This window comes from Mchenga conophoros, linkage group LG8 (assembly GCF_057382185.1).
Source record: "Mchenga conophoros isolate Kocher_MC1m ecotype Shallow Benthic linkage group LG8, M_conophoros_male_GT1.1, whole genome shotgun sequence".
Classification (NCBI taxonomy): domain Eukaryota; kingdom Metazoa; phylum Chordata; class Actinopteri; order Cichliformes; family Cichlidae; genus Mchenga; species Mchenga conophoros.
The window spans coordinates 24,860,614-24,878,845 of record NC_140533.1 but is presented as its reverse complement, the minus strand read 5'-3'; the positions used below and the strand labels follow the sequence as shown (position 1 = coordinate 24,878,845).

The window sequence follows — 18,232 nt, the reverse complement described above, 5'->3', positions numbered from 1 at the left end:
AACTTTAGAAAGGATTTGTATTTTACACAAAATCAGTCAGAATAATTAATATAAACCATGAAATAGTTACTTTTACGTTTTGAACTGACTGAACTTTTTCTTATAAAATATTGGATATTTTTCTTTAAAAGAAGCCTTTTTTTTAAAGTATTTTTTTGTTATCACTAAAATTCATTGGATGACATTAATTTCATTTCATTCACGATTACAGCAAGACATTAAATTAGTGATTTGATTTGCACAGCTCTTATAGCAGTGATGAGTTTAATGAAGAATGAGACGTGGCACAAAAAAAAAAAAAAATCACTAAAAGGGCACAATAATACACTTTAAAACTCAAATGTATTTCATGTACTTATTACTACATTATATAAGAGTTTAAAGAACATCTGCTCACCTCCCACTTGGTCTCCTCGAGTCGAGGGCCCAGCTGGATCTTCTCATGCTCATACGAGGTGCAGCGCTCCTCAAGCTGCTCCCTCTCCTTCAGAAGCTGAGCAAAGTCCTCCTGAAGTTTCTTCTTCTCCTGCTGGAGCTGGAAAACCTGCAGCCATAAAAAGAAAAAAGAGAGAGAGAGAGAGCGATACACTTAAAACAATGCTTTGTTTTCAAAAGCCAGCACTGAATATTCTTGTCTGAGGTTCTAACCTGCAGCTGAAGCACCTGCTGTGCACGCTGGGCTTTCTGAGAGGCAACCTGCATCCTGGTGGCACAGCCCTGCCTCAGCTCCTCCAGTTCCAGCTCAAAGCGCTTCTGCTTCTCCTCATAAACCTGTAAAGCAGAACAACCAGTGGCAGAGAGGTCAAAGTTCAGATCTGTGTAAGTTTAGATAAAGCAAATGTCCTGCTTGGATATTTTGTTTGGAGGTCTCACCTGACATATTGCAGCTTCATTCTCATCCAGATTGTCTCTGAGTTGCTGCAGCTCCAGCTCTCTCTCCCTCAGTTTGTCCTCTAGATCCCTTACCACCCCCTCATAGCCTTCCACAGGGCCGGGAGAACGCCCACCAGACCCGCTGTCAGACAGAGGCTGCCCCCGCCCACTTATCGACCCAGAGCCTGTGCTCTTACTGGAGGAGGATCGCCCGCTGTCTGAGTTGGAGTGTCCATGTACAGTCACTGGCGGGGCGCTCTTCATGGGCTCTAGGTGGCCAGCGGAAGCCTCCCCCGACGGCAGGTTGTAGCTGGCAGCACTGTAAGGCGGCAGGCTAGAGAGGGAATTGCGTCCAGAGTCTGATAATGAGCAAGACTGGCTGTTACCACCAGCGGCGTTACGCCCACCACTATAGGAGCTACGCTTCTCAGAGCAGGAGGGCGACACATCTCTGTGGGTGGGGCTGAGCAGGTTCAGGTTGTTTTGGCTTTCTGGCGCATTGGCACAATGGCGAGGCGAGAGATACTGCATCGAGGAGCGGCTCTTGGGAATGACGGGTTTGAAGGCAGTGGGCCGCAGCACTGTTTTCTCCATATTCTAGTAAAAAGTAAAAAGAGTAAATTTGATATAATCTAAAGCTTTACAAAGCAAAATTAAGCCTAAACAAAGCTGTGAATAAGTAGTTAAAATATGTTTTATGTGACACAGGCCCTGCTTCTGGGAAATGGAGTCTTTATAGGGCGGACAAAACTGAATGATATGGACCACATATATGGTATGCACTGTGGAGCCTCACACACTCACCTTCTCAAGTTTTCCTGACACTGGGATCAGTTTAGGAGGAGGTCCTCCAATATTTCCATTTAATCCTTCTTTAATCTCGTCTACTTCACTTCCTGGGCTGCCAGGTGTCACATGACTGTCATTCCAGTCACCTATGTAGTCCTCATTCAGATATGTGTAGTTCCCGTTCCCAGTCTCCTTCTCCAGCCCTCTGCTGGACGTCGTGGAGTTCTGTTTCTTGACTGGGGGAATGCTTTGCAGTAACAGATCCTGTTGGGGCGACTCGGAGTCCACGCGGGAAACTCCTGGTGTGGGCCGTCGAACTCTGGCTCCCAGCTCAACAATTGGGCGATGGTCCTGGTAGGGACCAGGGTGGGTGGTGATGAGGCTACCGACAGAACCCATAGGATCCAGAGTGGCCAGTGGCGCGTTGATGGGGGGGGAAGGGGCAGAAGGGTGTCGTCTGCGAGCTCCTCCACTCAGGCTTGGGGTGTGGGGCTCAGCAGATACAGGTAGAGGCTGAACCAGGGCCATGGTGGCAGCTCAGAGAGGTCACTCGTGCTGAAAAAGAACAAATGTGAATGTGTTAAATAGTGACAGACTGATAGCGTTCCTTTTTTCCCCTGTCATGGGGACGGTTTCAAAGAGGGACAGTCATAATAAATCTGTCCCAAACTTCAAAATAACTACATCAGCATACTTTATGTTCAAGAAATCCCTGTATGATTTCAAATAGAGAAGAATCGTTACTCTGTTCTCAGGATAAAATCATCAGGAGCTAGAAATGAGCGCAAGTCAAAGACCTCGCTCTCCCTCGCCAACTCCTCCATCTCTTCCAAGTAGCCAAGAGGTGTAATCTATCCACTCAGTCACCTCCCAGTGAGACCCGCCCAAGAAAAGCTCACTATGAGGTGTCCAGGAGGCCAAACCACTCAAACTGGCTCCTTTCAATGCACAGTATCATCTACTCTGTACCGCTCCCAAATGACCAAACTCCTCAGTCACCCGTCAGAGGAAGGACATTTCAGTTGCTTGTATCCACAATCTGTCTTTCAAGGTGACAGTAGATTTACCAGGACATCAACCTTCAAATTCATCTCACACTTCATAACAGATCTATACAGAGTCCACATGACTGGCAATGCTAGGCCACTTTATCTGTTGACATCTCACTCCAAAGTTCGTCCAAACGGAACAAGACTGAAGTACAAAACTGGAGAAAATATTTTTCCCCCCCACACTAAAACAACGATGAGTGCTAGGGCAAAAACAAACCAATGCCAAATAGGTTAATAAAATATGTAAATGAATCAAAATTAACAACTGTCATCCTGTGGAGCTCCAGTTATCCATTTGCTGCACCATGAAAACATTGTTTTGGCTTAAGAGTAAGTCTCAAGTCCTCTGAAAGCCCTTCATAGGTGATTCCTTATAGAAAAATCTGTTAAATCTTAAAACATTTCCATCAGATGCTTCATGCTTTAATTTTTTGCCATGCATAATTTAACCTTTATACTATGAATATTTAATGATTTACAATCACTCAACTACATAGGAGTGGATCTAAATTTTGCACTTCTTAATTCACATTATTTTTGCCCTCATTACTTAATAAAAACAGGAATTATCCACTTGAAATTTTCACAGCTGATAATCACATTTAACCTTTTAAAATCTGCAGCCAAATCAATTTTACACCGACTCCAAGTGTCACAATCTGAAGCTAAAATCAGACTTTTGTTCAGTGAGATTTTTATGTAACCAACAGCATATCTGCACCAGTTTCATGTCTATGACGTAGATGAATAGAGACATGTATATTTGATCATTCACTGAAGAAAACTTCAAAGAGTACTTTTCTGGGGGGTAAGTTTCCACCATGTAATATAGGTGGTTGGTTAAAGCAAGCTGGAGCGCACTTACTTTCTTACCATAATTCCTTCTATATCAAAACAATTTTTAATATAGTGATTTTTTTCACACTCTCAACTGAAGCTCAAGGCTGTGAAATGGAGAAACGACACAAGTGTTCACATGTTATGGTTAAAGTTTCAGCATATCCTTTAAGAAGTTTCTCAAAAACCTTGTAGGCCCTTGCTCAAAGAGGGTCTCAGGATCAGGAGGCTGAGCAAGTAGATGAAAACTGCAACTGCATGTTCCCCTCTAAAGTCATTTCATCTTATTTGGTGTGAAGCACTGACTGACTCTTCAGTGATAACTGTCATAGTAAGGGCAAGGTCTTATATTAAGCCTTATAAAATCAAGTCGAATCTTAAGTACTTAAAGACAAAAATCAGTCACTGTCTGAGTGCAAACTAGCAAAACATGATAATCATAGCATTTTTCTATCAAAGGCTTCGTTAATAGTGTTTTCAAATAGCTGTGTCAAAACCTGTTGCTATAATATTTACTGATCTTATTCAGCAACTAAAGAAATGAGCTGAACTGGCATGTTTTTCTTTAAGACCTAACAAGAAGTGATTGCAGCATTCAAATCTCCCCACAGGGTTTCTTTCAAGGAATTTTTCTCACAGTGCCTATGACACAGACAACACAGAGATGATATACAGTAGACTGAAGGATACAAATATCCCACAAGACCATGGTGGGCCACACACAGACAGCCAGGGACAGGCCATTCATTATATCCATCCAAGCAGCACAAACAGGGCTTGAGGCATGGGGCAGCACAAGGAAGGGGTCTCTCTTCATTTGAGATGTAAAATGCCTTGTAACATGCTGGCATTTTTCCCTGACAGCAACAAAGGCTACTGTCTCCACACATCTTATCAGCCTTAGGAACAACTGAAAAGTTCATAACTGTGGATAATACCACAAAAGGTAAAACACTGAGAAGAGGAGACAGGTTGAACTTGGCGTGGTACTTCTGCAGTGGGTGTTTAAAGCTACTAAGTAAAGGCAATAATACACAGAGAACAATTTTTAAAAAGCGTGACAGACTTACTTTTTCACTCCTTCAAACGTCTGGTGGTAAATGTTGACATTATAACAGCAGGCACAACAGACTATGATATCAACAGTTTATTCCCGGCGCTGCCCAGCAGTCGAGCGTGAAGAACAATGGACAACAGGACGCCTGATGATGAGATCATGGTGTACAAAAACCAACAACGGAGCCTCTTGTAGACTAAAAACATCATCACAGTGAGTCAGACTGTCAGGATATCCAACCTGTGGGTGTGTCGTCGCCTTAAGTTTCAGAGAAGTCATTTAAAGTATGACAGGAATTCAGTTTTCACTACGTCACTCACACGTTTTTGGTAATCAGCCGTTGCGGTCCAAGGGTGTTGTAATGATTTACCATTATGGGGTTTTCTGTGATATTGCTGTGACTCTTGTTATGATTTTATATTCTAACCTTCACAGTGTCCTTTGTTTCTGTGTGTGGTTTAGCGTGTGTGTGTGTGTTTCCTCCCTCCCTGTCTGTCTCCACCTGTGTTGTTTACATGCACCCATGTCTCTTTTCCCACCTGTTTTCTAATCCCTAGTAAGGCCTCAGGCCTTTCGACCACATGTAAACGGTGTTTTAAGTCACTCAAAACTTTTTTCTTTTTTTTTTTAAAGCTAACACCAAATAGGGAGATGTTCAGAAGTTGAATTGCATGTAGCTACGTGGAAAAGGAGGATACTTTTATCTCCGTTTCTGACATCACAAACATGGTTCTGTGTTATTGTTTGCGAGCTTATTAATAGCCAATGTTTCCACATCAGTTTTTTGCATTTTCGTGAGAAATATATATATTTCAAAATAAAAGTAGAAAACCCCAGTTTAAAAAATAAAAAAAAAACCCACCTGTGAGTCTGTAGCATATATCCTGTTTCCTCCCTAGTGTTTGTCTGTCTAGCTCTGTGCTGTTTTTGTTCCTTGATGTGCTCCCTTGTGCGTGTCATGTTTTCCTAGTTTAACTTCTGCTCTTCCTGATGGTTTCCAGAGAAGTCAAATAAAGGAGGAGCCCTGCATCTGGCTCCTCTCCATACCACACATCATGACACCTGCCATGTTTTAAAACAAAAAAAAAAAAGTATTTTGCTTTTTTATAATTTGATCAAATTGATCTACTTGTATCTCAAATATTTTGATATTTTATAGCTGATTAATTATTATTACCCGCCCAGGCGGTGATCATGGAAATCAGCTAGTTCTAAATCTATTACAAGGCATTTTCTATTTTTTTTTCTTATAAGATGAACTCTCTAAGATCGTAACCATTTTTGTTCTTATTAAATTGTTCTTCCAGGTTAACAATATAGGGTTAGGGTTACCCCCATCAGAGGGTCAGTGTTTTTGTACTTGGTCTGGGCGAAAAATAGCAATAAATATTAAAAAAGCTAAAGAAAATTATAATAAAATAAAATAAAAAAACTTAAAACAGAATGCACAGTAGTACAGTAGTGGTTAGCACCATCACTTCACAGCAAGAAGGGTTTCTGTGTGGCGTTAGCATGTTCTCTCTCTGCCTGTGTTGGTTCTCCCACAGTCCACAGACATGCATGTTAAGTTATCTGATGATTGTAAATTGGCTGAGTGTGAACAGTTGTCTGTCTCTCTGTGATAGCCCCGTGATAAGACTGGTGACCCGTCATGGGTGAAGCACTAGCCCATAGCAGCTGGGATAAGCTGCTGTATCCGACCCCTTTTGGATAATTGGATGGCTGCATAAACTAACTATAACCCTCTCGACCAACCTTTTGACCTTTAACGTTGACACTTATTGTGAAGTAGGCTTGCAGAGTTTCTAGCCAAACAGCTGTGCCAAGTCATTTTCCAACCTACCAAGTTCACAGGTTTCTTAAGGCTTTTGCTGTGATTCAACTGTGATTACCACATGTTAATCAGCACCGTGGAAACCTGGCTGATCCCTTCTTAGGCTCATTATGAAGTGACTAGGACAAGCCTGGTGCTATTGTATGTTAGTATGTTCAGTAGACAGTGAAAATGCAAAGAAATGAGAGAGCATTTTAGTCCAATGTCTGTTAATATGTTTAGTGTGTCTTGGTACTCTCACATAGCAAACTTTTAGAGGTGGTACAGCTTTAACAAGAAAAGTATTGATTACATTACATCACACTGCTGCTATTAGAAAGTCAAAAATCCATTAGCTTATGGGCAACTGGGATCTGTCCATTGATCATCTTTGGTTAGTCAGTTAATGGACTTTCAAATTGAAACTCCATTAAACAAAAAAAAAAATTCAATCAGTGTCAGCATGAAGGAAAAGTAAATGAATAGCAGCCGGAGCAACATGTGGTGTTGCGGATCAGACTTAACGGTCCCCAGAGGCACAGCCAGGAGGATTAATCTCATGTGATTTCTCTATACACTGATAAAACTAATTCATCCATGACAATATTTATTACAAATAATCCCATGTGAATAGCATGGAATGAGAATGACTGAGTAACTGCTATTAGAAAAAGAAAGCCTCAAACCTAAAATTGCCTTTCTTAATACTGAGATTAAAGAAACCCCAGAAGATTATCTCCAGCAAACTCTACAGCTTATTTCAATGAGAAAATTCCTCCAGGCTGATTTAAAAAGCACCAGTTAGTGAACTCACCCGGCTGCATCACAAATTTAAAATCTTTTTTGCTGTGAAAACTTTAAAAGGGGACATATGATTATTTGAAGCTCCATATTGACTCGTTGCTTTACATGACTCACAATTCATAGCAATCTTTGTTCATCTTATACCTAGTATTTTCATAATAAATAAGTTGTATGAGAAAAATCGTTAACTTAAAAAGGCTGCCAGTGTTTTGTGGTTCAATAAATCTTTTTGTATAAGATAGTCATGAAGAATGTGCATTTAATACATTAATCTTTCAGGGCAGAGAAATACTTCTCTCTAGTGCTGCTTTAACATTTACCTTTATCATGCTCTGATAACAAGGTAGCAGCACTCTAAACCATACCCTACTTTATTTGTTTGTTTATGTTTCTGTAGATGGCATCATAATTTTTTAAAAGTGAACATCATGTTGTATTAAATGAGACATTAAATTACTGATTGAAACCCTAAAAATCACAGATTAATCGAGAAACTTGATATTCTTCCTCAGATTTCTACAGTCTAACAAATTTCTGCAGCTGAAGGAGTCGCCCCCTGATGGTCATGAGAAATAATGCCAGTTTTTTGCGCAACATCTATTGTTTGTCCAACCTATACCCAAGGGAAAGCTTTACTTTAACATTCTTGGGTACTTTTACATAAACTGCCACAGATTGATGATGATGTGCTCATACTTGAGATCTCCCAACTGCAAACTGTTTATATACTAAACCTAAACCTTTTTTAATACTTCTTTTGCAATAAAAAGTTTGAATATTTATGCAACAACTAGGCAAGACATTCTAGTTCAGTCTCCTCCTTACGTTTGGTTTCCACAGGTCTTTATTCCTGATCACTGAGTCCATTTGTTGCCCTCAGTCTCCCCAGAATGAGCTCTAATCCCTCAAGATAACTAAAACTATGCAGGCACTCTTCTAGGCGAAGCACATGGGGTCTCAAAGTGTTTTTAAAGCCCCCGTCATGTTCATGCAGTCCTAGTTTCCCTTTTGTTGTCACAGTGACTGGGGGCCTCAAACATTAGAAGGGGGAAGAGAAAAGAAAAGGGGAGGAGGGGGGTCATAGGGCTGACAGGAAGACCAGGACCCCTTCTTAGCATCTTAAAGCCTCCAGTCCTGCTATAGCTTTTACAATCTTCCACATGCTCCCACTTCCCTAATTGAAGATAAATGGACAATAACAGCTAATGGTAGTGGAAGGGTTTGTGACAACTATAAAGAGGGGCTGATGGACATAATATACTTAATATATTATGGTTTACAAATATTCTGTGGATGGGCAGAATTTGCCATTTTCCTTGTAGATTAAATGTGCCAAATACCTTTATATTACTACATGATATCTCATGTGATATCAGATGATATAGAGTACTGAGGCATTTTCTGACGTGTAAAAACAGCTGAATTGAAATAGCAAGCTAATATGATACATTAGCAAATTAAATGCATGCAACTCTTGTTTAGAAATCACTAATACAATGTTGTTGAGGCCCAGCACCCAGTCAAGGCATCCACTTAGGCCCATGTGCGCACACACATGCACACACAAAAACACTGCACGGAATGCAAGTAATATTAAAACCACCCCCAGTGTCCACTGTGTCAGCTGATTGTGAATGTGAGCAGACTGTTTTTGTCTGGGAAAGGCTTTGAAGGCTTTAATGCCCCTCGGTCAGCCAGTCACTCCTCCAGCAGCAGGAATGTGTGGCACTCCAGCTGAGGAGGAGACCAAACATGAGCAGTGGTCAGTGTGGGGTCGTGTCGAGTCTGCAGCCACCCATTTTCTGATGTCTCATCACTCAAAAGCCACAGGTTGCAAGACGAGATGTAGAGTAATATTTCTTCCGCATCAGACATTTTTCATTGCGGCAGGCAACAGTAGCAGTCTTAGGAAATCTGCTGTCACACAGAGGCATCAGGATTTTATCCTCTAGCTTTCAGTGCTGACAGTTTTATAGGGTTACTTGTATAGATGGAGCACCGGAGAAGCAGCATAGAGAGAATCTGCAATTGCAGCACTTTTTAAAATGTAATAATTCAGCATAAAGTTATGTGGATCAAAATATTACAAAATAAAAGTCAAAGCATTATAAAGTACACACTTTTCACTACAACAGAAATATCTGATCAACTTATTTTAGGAACATTGACCATATACTCTTAATTGTAAAAGATACCCCTTACCAAGAGATGATAATGACATAATCTGGGACCCACCTTAAAATAATCCTTTGGTCTTTATTCATTCAGAGGAAGTAGGGACCCTCAGCAGGAGAGTTACTTAAAGGCACTTAATTTTAGATGTTGGTTTTAGAAATGTGTTTTAGCAAAAACTATAAAGTTAAGTTAACTAACAACATAAAACCAGATTTTCAAACAGTAATGTTGCGGGGGATATTTGTACTAACTGAGCATCGTTCTGATGACAGAATGACACGCCTTGTCATCAAGCTCAAATCATCTTAAAGTGGTTTCTTGAACATGGCAATAAGTTCACTGAACTCAGATGACCTCCACAGTCAACAGATTTCATTCCAATAGAGCACCTTTGGGATATGATGGAACAGAAGAGTCGCAACTGGGTTATGTAGCTTACAAGTCTGCAGCAACTGTGCAATGTTATCATGTCAATATGGTCAAGAATCTCTGAGGAATGTTTCCAGCACCTTGCTGACTCTGTGCCATTAAGAATTAAGGCCGTTCTGAAGCAAAAGGCGATCCAAACTACTACCAGTAAGGTGTACCTAGTAAAGTGTCTGGTGAGTGTATACCTCGTTTGAAAGAGGTCACTTTCTCATCACACCTTGTCAAATGACTGCAAATGTCAAGAAAATATTATACTGGCTAAATAAAAAGCAATAGTGAACACTTCTGAGTAAATCATAGTGGCTCAAATTTCAACTGAAATTACTGATCTCGACCTTCCTCGTCTTCCTCCTCTCCCTCTGAGATTGCTTCCATCCACAGCTGGCATCAACCTTCAAACTCATCCTAGCTGGCTGTACAGCACTCTCACCGGGATATTTTTGGTTAAATTACACCATTAGTAACAAGTGTGAACAATTTTGAGCTGTTGTGTTTAATAAATGACACCTGTGCAGTAGCTGTGTTTACCTTCTGCTGCCAGTGGTTGGCATAAAGCTTTACAAGTGAATTACTGTGCAAAATTGTTCTTTAGTGAGTGAAAATGTGTTTAGAGTTTCGCAAGAAGGTTAAATTGGCTCTGCAAAGTCTGTCAGGGGTGACTGATTCAATAAACTGGCTTAGGGCTGAGAATTTGGTTCAGTGAATGGGAATTCACGTTATTCTAAAAAAAAAATGCACCAAGTTTTTAGAATAAAGGTGTTAAAGGTGCAAACAAAAGAGGGTAGTTTCTAATCTGTGGCAAGTTTAACTCTGTGGAGTCACACATGCAGCTGCTGAAGGGGGAAAGGTGCAAATACAATAGGGAGCTTTAGGTGCCGTGACCTTTCTCCGAGGGAAACAGGAACTTCCAATCAGCAAGTTTTTGTTATCGGTAGGGAAGGGCCAGTGCTAGCTGATTTGTAGAGACTACACTTTCAAAATAAATGTGGGGGGGGGGGGACTCTCCATCAGTAAAACACAGCAATGGCATCAGAAGGATGAAAAAATAAAAATATGTACGCTAAAATGATTTCCCAAATATACTTGGGTGGCCGTTAAAATACCTGGGCTGTCCTCCCAAGTAAAGTCTATGTTCAGGGAAAGACTGGATCATAACCATCCCTTTGGAAAATGCTCCCAATCTACTTCAGTTTCTTTCAGGCATTAAAACCAGCATTTGCAAAATGCTAAACATCTTTGCTCCTTCCGTTTTGTAGATTTTTTGTTATTATAATTTCTAACGAGAAAAAAAGAAAATAATACCAGAAATATGAAGACTTAAAAGCCATAAAGAGCAGTTCAATATTGTCTACTACGGAGACAACATAGAACTTAGAAGTGTGTAGAGTTCACTCCATACTGGACACAAAACAGGTGCTCTGCTTTCAAAGAGTGCAGTCAGTAAGCCTGCTTTGGTGCTTTACAACCCACTCCTTGAGTGGAGCCTCAGTGTGAACATGCAAACAGAGTAAAAGTTTGTAAGTGGAGGTTGCAGGCGCCTATAAAAGCTGGCCAATCAGCTTTTATAGACTGGACGGCCCATGTGATCTGCATTAAGTTTAATTTATAACTTAATATATAATGTATATACAGACCATTAGAGCTACAAAAATGAGAAAATCTTCATGACTACACTTGTGGAATTTATTTACATAAATGTATTTCGAGTGTATTAACATTTTGTTTTATAGACATATATTTGGCTACTGTATACCGATTAGCACAAGGATAACAACTCTCTTAAACAAAATATTAATATGCTGTAATTATATCCAACACACCCATGTGCTTGTGCTAGTCAGTACACCACAGTATACAGATTAGCACAAAGTTTGCATTGTTGAAATGCGTAGTAAGAGTTTAACCAGGTACTATAAATCATGGAGTAGCTGACACTGAGCAGCAACCTTGGAGCTGAGAAGTGAAGCCAATCTGTAAATGCAAAAAAACTGCAGTTCTTCCAATGACCATGTTAAAACCTCCAACTTTAAAAATATGTTTATAGCCCGGTAATGACATCTATGGCTGGTTTCCCACTTCAGAACAACTGTACAAATGGGTAAGGGGCCACTTTGATTTACAGGTGTAGCCATTTGCTTGACTTCACCTCAGTCCATTCCACTGAACTGGATCTCAGCAGTGTCCGTGCTGTTGGCGCCTTTTGCATAATTTTTAGTTAAATTATCTGACTGATATTATGCCTTGCTATGCGTTACAAACCATCCAAGACATTTGGGCTTTACTTCAAGTGAGTGAAATTCTAGTTTTCTGTTTAATCAGTTTGTTACTTAGCACCAATAAGCATCCCTACAGTTTATGAACACAGCTTGCTAACCAAGCATGGCAGTGTTAGCTGTTGGTTTGAAACGCCACAATCTCATCCAAATATGCTCACTTCTGGCTCTAAAAGCCCATCCAAAAACATAGCATTAGTCAAAACACACTGACAGTGAGGCCTTAAATTCTAGAAGCAAATGAGTTATGGTATGGCTATGTCTATCTTTTACATACAGTCTGTGCTTATGACCCTCCAATGTCAACTTTTTGCCACAAAAGACAGACTAGAGTTTTGCTACTACATTAAATAGCTTCTAAATGCTTTGTCCCTTATATTCATGCAAAAAGGAGATTTATTAAGAGACAGGACATTATTAAAACCCCATCATTTTAACAACTTTGAACCTGCCCTTAAAACGAAAAAGTTCTCAGACTTTCACACATCTTCATTTCTGTGGCGAAATAAGAAGCAGAGATGACAAAAATCAATAAAGAGAGATCAATACATTCACAAAGAAATGCTGAGGATTCAGTCTACAGGATCAGACTATATGCTGCACATAAAATGTGAAGGAAAGTCTGCAGTCTGCTCTGAAAAACTCCACTCAGGCAGGCTGCTCCAATCACAGCGGCATATTTTATTACACGTACAGCAGTAAACTGTAGATAAATTTCAGCAGCATTCTCTGGCATGCGTGGCAACCTTTCGTCTGACTGCATCTGAGATTGGCAATTAGAGACGCAAACAGTATAAAAGCCTTTTTATAGAGGCCGTTTATAAAGAGACAGTATATGCAGTTTATTAGCCATGCCCTTTAAAACTGCAACGTCACACAAACCTGCTTTGAGACAAACTGAAAGAGCCTACTCTAAGTCCTCCTTTGTTAGCGCCACACCATAAACACACATCCACAACCACAGAGGTGAGTCTAAAAATATTCCAACACCAGGTGAAGTGTTGGAACTGGCAAAAAGTTGTATTATCCCAGCCCTCATCCGAGACTCAGAGGTGTTAGGAGCAACAGCTCTGACTCAAAGAAGAACATGGGCAGAAAGAAGTAAAGAAGAGAGAGCTTCAATTTTCCCCAGGGAGGGTCCACATGAGGGAACAAACAAATGAGTCTGGAGATCCCCTCCTCCACTCTCCATCAAACTTCTGAATCCAACTCTCCCTTTCTGTCACACCCCCCAATCTCCTTATTCTTTCCCCTCATACTGGAAACTGGAACACAGAGAGAAAACTGTGACAAAGCTATTTTGGTTTGTAGACAACCTACCTTTCCACAGGCAGACACCTCAGTGCCCCAACAAACACCCCGGTTATCATGCCAAAAGGTAATGTTCCCAAGCAAAGCTGCAACTTTTTAGACAACTCAAATAAATAAAACCGATATTAGATTCCCCAAGAAGAATAACTGAATAAAAAAAGGGAATAAAAAGCCTTTAGAAACTGTAATTAACAGCTGAAAGGTGCTATGAATATGTACCACATATAATTGTGATAAATATTAGACCACAAAACACCTTCTGAATCATTCAGTAAGCAAACCCCAAACCATTTATCATTAAACAACACAAATCCATTAAAACATTAAGGGCTGGCCTTCAAAAAAATATAAAACCATAATTTAGCCCTTTTTCTCTTTTCTGCAGTGACTAATCATCGTTTAGATGCTGAAAGACTGTCTATAAAAATGTCAGGCTTTATAACAAAAAGACAGAAAAATCACAAATAGAGTGCAGTTCAAATGCTAAACATATGATTTACACCTGACGAAGAGAAAAACAACAAGTCATTACATTTGAGGCAGGAAAATACAACAATAAAGACCAACAAGCCATTACAGTGGTATTTTGTACCGTGTGGTTTTCCTGTAAGTCGGGACTTAACGCCACCCTTCTAGAACCTTTTTGACATAAATATTACCTTTTTGAAGTGCATGCATACTGCATTATAAGTAGTTCCACTATACAGAAGTGGTGACCAGTATATTTAAAATATTTGACTAAACAGGCATTTTTCAGGATTTATGATCCATTTGCAAAGCAATTTTGCTATGAAGTAAGAGGGATTCTGGATTTAAAACATAGAAATGCACTTTCCAATGACCATGATGCTCTAAAAGCTACTTTCAGATGCTCACTTATTCCCAAAGGGTCTCCACACCAAGTAGTTCTGCATGTTTGATTTGGCGTTTTTTGGGGGGTTTTGTCCTTTCTGACATAGCCCCAAAAGGCATTTGTGTCCTCCTGGGATCAAACAGGGGATCTTTCACCTGTTAGGCAAATGTGTAAACAGAGGCCCTTACGCTTAAACTTTACTATACAGTAACCTCTACTTGCCACCCTTGCACCACTGAGCAGCTACAGAAGAGTAATCAGTGAAAGGTCACGGCAGTTCTTTCCACCTTTTTTTTTTGCCTACAGCTACTGTTAACTATACGGTCTATGAAATCTTACAGTTATTAAAAACAATACTGATGTTTAACAATTTCTGCTTATTTAGACTGATTGGGAGTCTAAACCTAAAGATATTTAATTCTTATTTTAAGGAGATTATAAAAATTGAGATGGCATACTGAATAGGAAAACAGTAAGTGCATGCTGATAAGCTAAGAGATTCATCAACTAATTGTTTACATTTCTTTACACAAATGTAAAAATTCTTCTCTTTTTACCTTAATGTACAATAATCCTCTGTAATTTTCAGTCACAGTGGGACTCCCACTGTGAATGTCAAACACCGCCCATCACTTTCAATGGCCAGGTAATTAAAAGGTAACTTCCTGTTTCTCCAACGGTTTTTTCCTGCGAGTCTCTTACCCCAGTTTGTTCCTTGCATAGCTGCTCTGATGTCTGACCAGCTCCTTCTGATCATCCAGCCTCCTGCCCCTTCGTGTCTCACTCCGTTCCTGTTTCTGACCAACCCTCCTGAGGGGGAAAAAACTTCTCTAAAACCCCCCTTCCCCAAAAAAGAAACCGCTCATTCTCAAGGCAAATGCCACCAATGTGAATGAGAGCACAGTCCCCTCCCCTTTCCCTGCTTTTCACTCTCTTTCATGCATCCCACCTCCTCCTCCTCTCAGCACTACCCAGCCCCTCTCTGACATATGCACACCTCCTCTCTCCGTGCTCCACTCCTCTGCCATTTCCTTTGACTAAAGAAACTATACTCTGCAAGGTCCTCTACTGCCATTGTCAGGCAGTTAAAAGAAGAGGATGCAAGGGAAGGGGGAAAAAGCTGTCAGTTAAAGATCATTCTGATCTGTCCACACATTTTAAACAAAGTAAAAAATAAAAAATAAAGTGGTGCTGCATGCATCTCACTCTGTAAAGGTGCAGAACCCCCTGCAACCCTGAAGTGGATAAATGAATGGATGGCATTATTAGCTGTCCAAATTGAGTCTTTAAAGGAGACGTGTAAACACTAAGATTTAGAGTGAAATTGTAGTTTTATGGAACTACAGATAAAGGAGCCTGTTTAATTAACTCCCAGAAAGGATTAAAACAGGTAATTATGATACGAATGATTAATTAGAAGAAGCTGCCACTGAAAGATTAGAACTGGTTTACCTTAAAGGAAAAACACCCAAGTGAGGATTTTGATATTTTAAGAAGCAATTCTGGATGTATGACATGCAGGCACATTTAAAAACAACATGGTAATGCTTATCTCTGCTCTAAAAAGTCTCATGAAAACAAATGCCAGTGAAAAATACAAACGAGAGCACAGTATATAAGAGCTGTAGTGCTACAACTAAAGCAGTATCCTGCACAATCACCTCTCAATATAATTGTTAAGGTACTCCACACACAATGATTTTGGGGGAGTGAGCAGTAAGCGGCTACAGGTAGGAATACATGGTGCTAAGCTAGCAGAACAACAATAAGGGTTTCATATAATATATGGATATATTTTATACCTGCATTATATTTTAGCATTTCAATGTCTTGGGGGTTGTACATAAAGTGATAACATCTGTTTGCAAACAGCTGCATATTTGCTCCAAGCATCTGTGAAAGGGACTGTTGAAATTTTTACAGAAGTGATGAAGAGCTGTTTACATTTCAACTGGTTTAACTGGTGCAGGAATCTAGTGTACATGCTTTGATGATAAAGAAAGAAAGAAAGAAAGAAAGTACAACGACTCTTGAGCACTTTTGTCTGGTTCAGGGTTCATTTTTAAAAGTGCTTTACAAGTGTTTTCAAAAGATTGAGGTTCTATTTATTCAGTGGGCAAGGGGGCTGCCGTGTCGTGTGCACACAAGTATTTATAGTGAAAGCATTGGTGCCTCCATTCACAGCACACACCCACACGCTTTGTGACAAAAACATTCTTCAGTCTTGGACTGCAGCTAGCGATTGTAGTCGTTTTTCTGCTCTATGGCCTCTGAAAGTTCAGCATCGTGGCACATGAATCAGTTCTCCTCCTGTTGGTTCTGGTTAACACGGCCCTTCAGATTACAGCATATTTTCAGAGCAGGAGGAGGAACAAACATTGAGTACATCTGACAGCAAGATGGTATTTCACTGGATTATTATTCACCTTTAATGAACCCAGAAACCAGGAGATTAAGAATCTCTTGTCTGGATTAGTGCTACCAGAACTCAAAAACCCCTCCTTTTAAAAAAATATTTGATTATATAATCTCATTTAGAATATACACTGTCAGCCCTTGTCCAGACAGACAGCATTAACTTTGCATCTTTTTCCAGTGGTGGGAGAAACCAAAGCTCCTGGAGAAAACCCACACAAGCACCGGGAGAAAATGCAAACTGTCTAGATTCAAACCAGGACTCTCCTGCTTTAAGACAATATTGCTAACTAATTAAGCCACCATGCTGTCTAAATGAAATAAAAGAAACTACACATGGCCACAATGGCAACCAGGCCACAAAACTATCCACTAGACAAAGTGTTTAGAGCGAGCTTGGCAGCAGGAACTGAACTTTCAAATTAATCAAATCAGTCTTATTTATATAGCACCAATTCACAACAATAGTCACCTCAAGGTGTTTTCTATTGAGAGAACCCCAGCAATCATAAAATTCTATATGAGCAAGCACTTGGCAATGGTGGGAAGAGAGAACTCCCTTTTAAGAGGAAGAAACCAGGTTCAGGTAGGTGCGGGTATCTAGTGCAACCAACTCTGGGGTGAGAGGACAGAAGAGACCACGAATAACAAATGAGACAAAACATTAACTATAGGAGAGAATAGATAAAAGTTACAGACAAGCATATAAATGCATCAGGAATTAAAAGAGGGAAGTAGACAGGTGGTGATGAATGCCAAGTGTATCATAGGAAATTCCTCAGCAGGCTGAGCCTATTCCAGCAAAACCAAAAAGAACTTGGGGGTCACCTCATCTAGCCCCAACTACAAAAGTCTGAAGCCCAATTTTAAAAGCAGAGATGATGTTGACAATGTACACCCTCTCCATCTTCTCTGTTTCATATATGGTTCTAGACCTTAAATACAACCCAAACATCTGCAAGCCCTCTATTGATATATTCAATCAATTATACAATTCCCTCATTCCCTTCACTGCAGAAATTAAGAAAATACTAAAACAAATCACCAAATATAGTTATAGTCTGTATAAATAGAGGTATGGTTTATACAGTTTCCACCAACATTTGAGACAAATATTTGTTTCTTAAGTTGCTAAATGCTGCCCTGTTAATCTCGCATGTCTGCTTTTCGTGTTGTGTGGGTATAGGTTGAGTAATAATTTTATTTTATTAAAGTTTCATGCATGCTGGCTTACTCTTACACCAGCATTACTAACTGAACTTCAATTTAGGATTATCAGACAGTAATCGCAGTTTAATCGAGGATATGACATGCTGAAGTTTATTCCAACATGGCTTTGGCAGCATTCAGCGTTTGCCTTGACCTGTAAGCCACCATCTGGTCAATAAACATGAAAAAAAGGAAAAAGGAAACAGGAGATGGTGTAGTCAGTGTAGCTCAGTTGCTCCCACATAAAGAGAGGGCTAAAGTAGGGTACGAGAAGTAGGCTATGCCCTGCCACCACCGCCTTACACACATACAAACACAGATTTGTCCCTCTTCGTTTTCAAC

General features: G+C 40.1%; 1 protein-coding gene across 1 annotated transcript in view; it reads right to left on the bottom strand.

Moving 5' to 3' along the window:
- LOC146568843 (leucine zipper putative tumor suppressor 2 homolog) overlaps positions 1–18,232 on the bottom strand; it is a 44,127-nt gene that overhangs the window by 4,602 nt on the left and 21,293 nt on the right. Inside the window, exons 3-6 of the mRNA XM_085285174.1 lie at positions 1,678–2,217; positions 874–1,470; positions 649–771; positions 398–544 (exon numbers count right to left, since the gene is read on the bottom strand). Of these exons, the coding sequence (XP_085141300.1) occupies positions 398–544; positions 649–771; positions 874–1,470; positions 1,678–2,190 (1,380 nt within the window). The 5' untranslated portion in view covers positions 2,191–2,217. The remainder of the gene's footprint in view (positions 1–397; positions 545–648; positions 772–873; positions 1,471–1,677; positions 2,218–18,232) is intronic.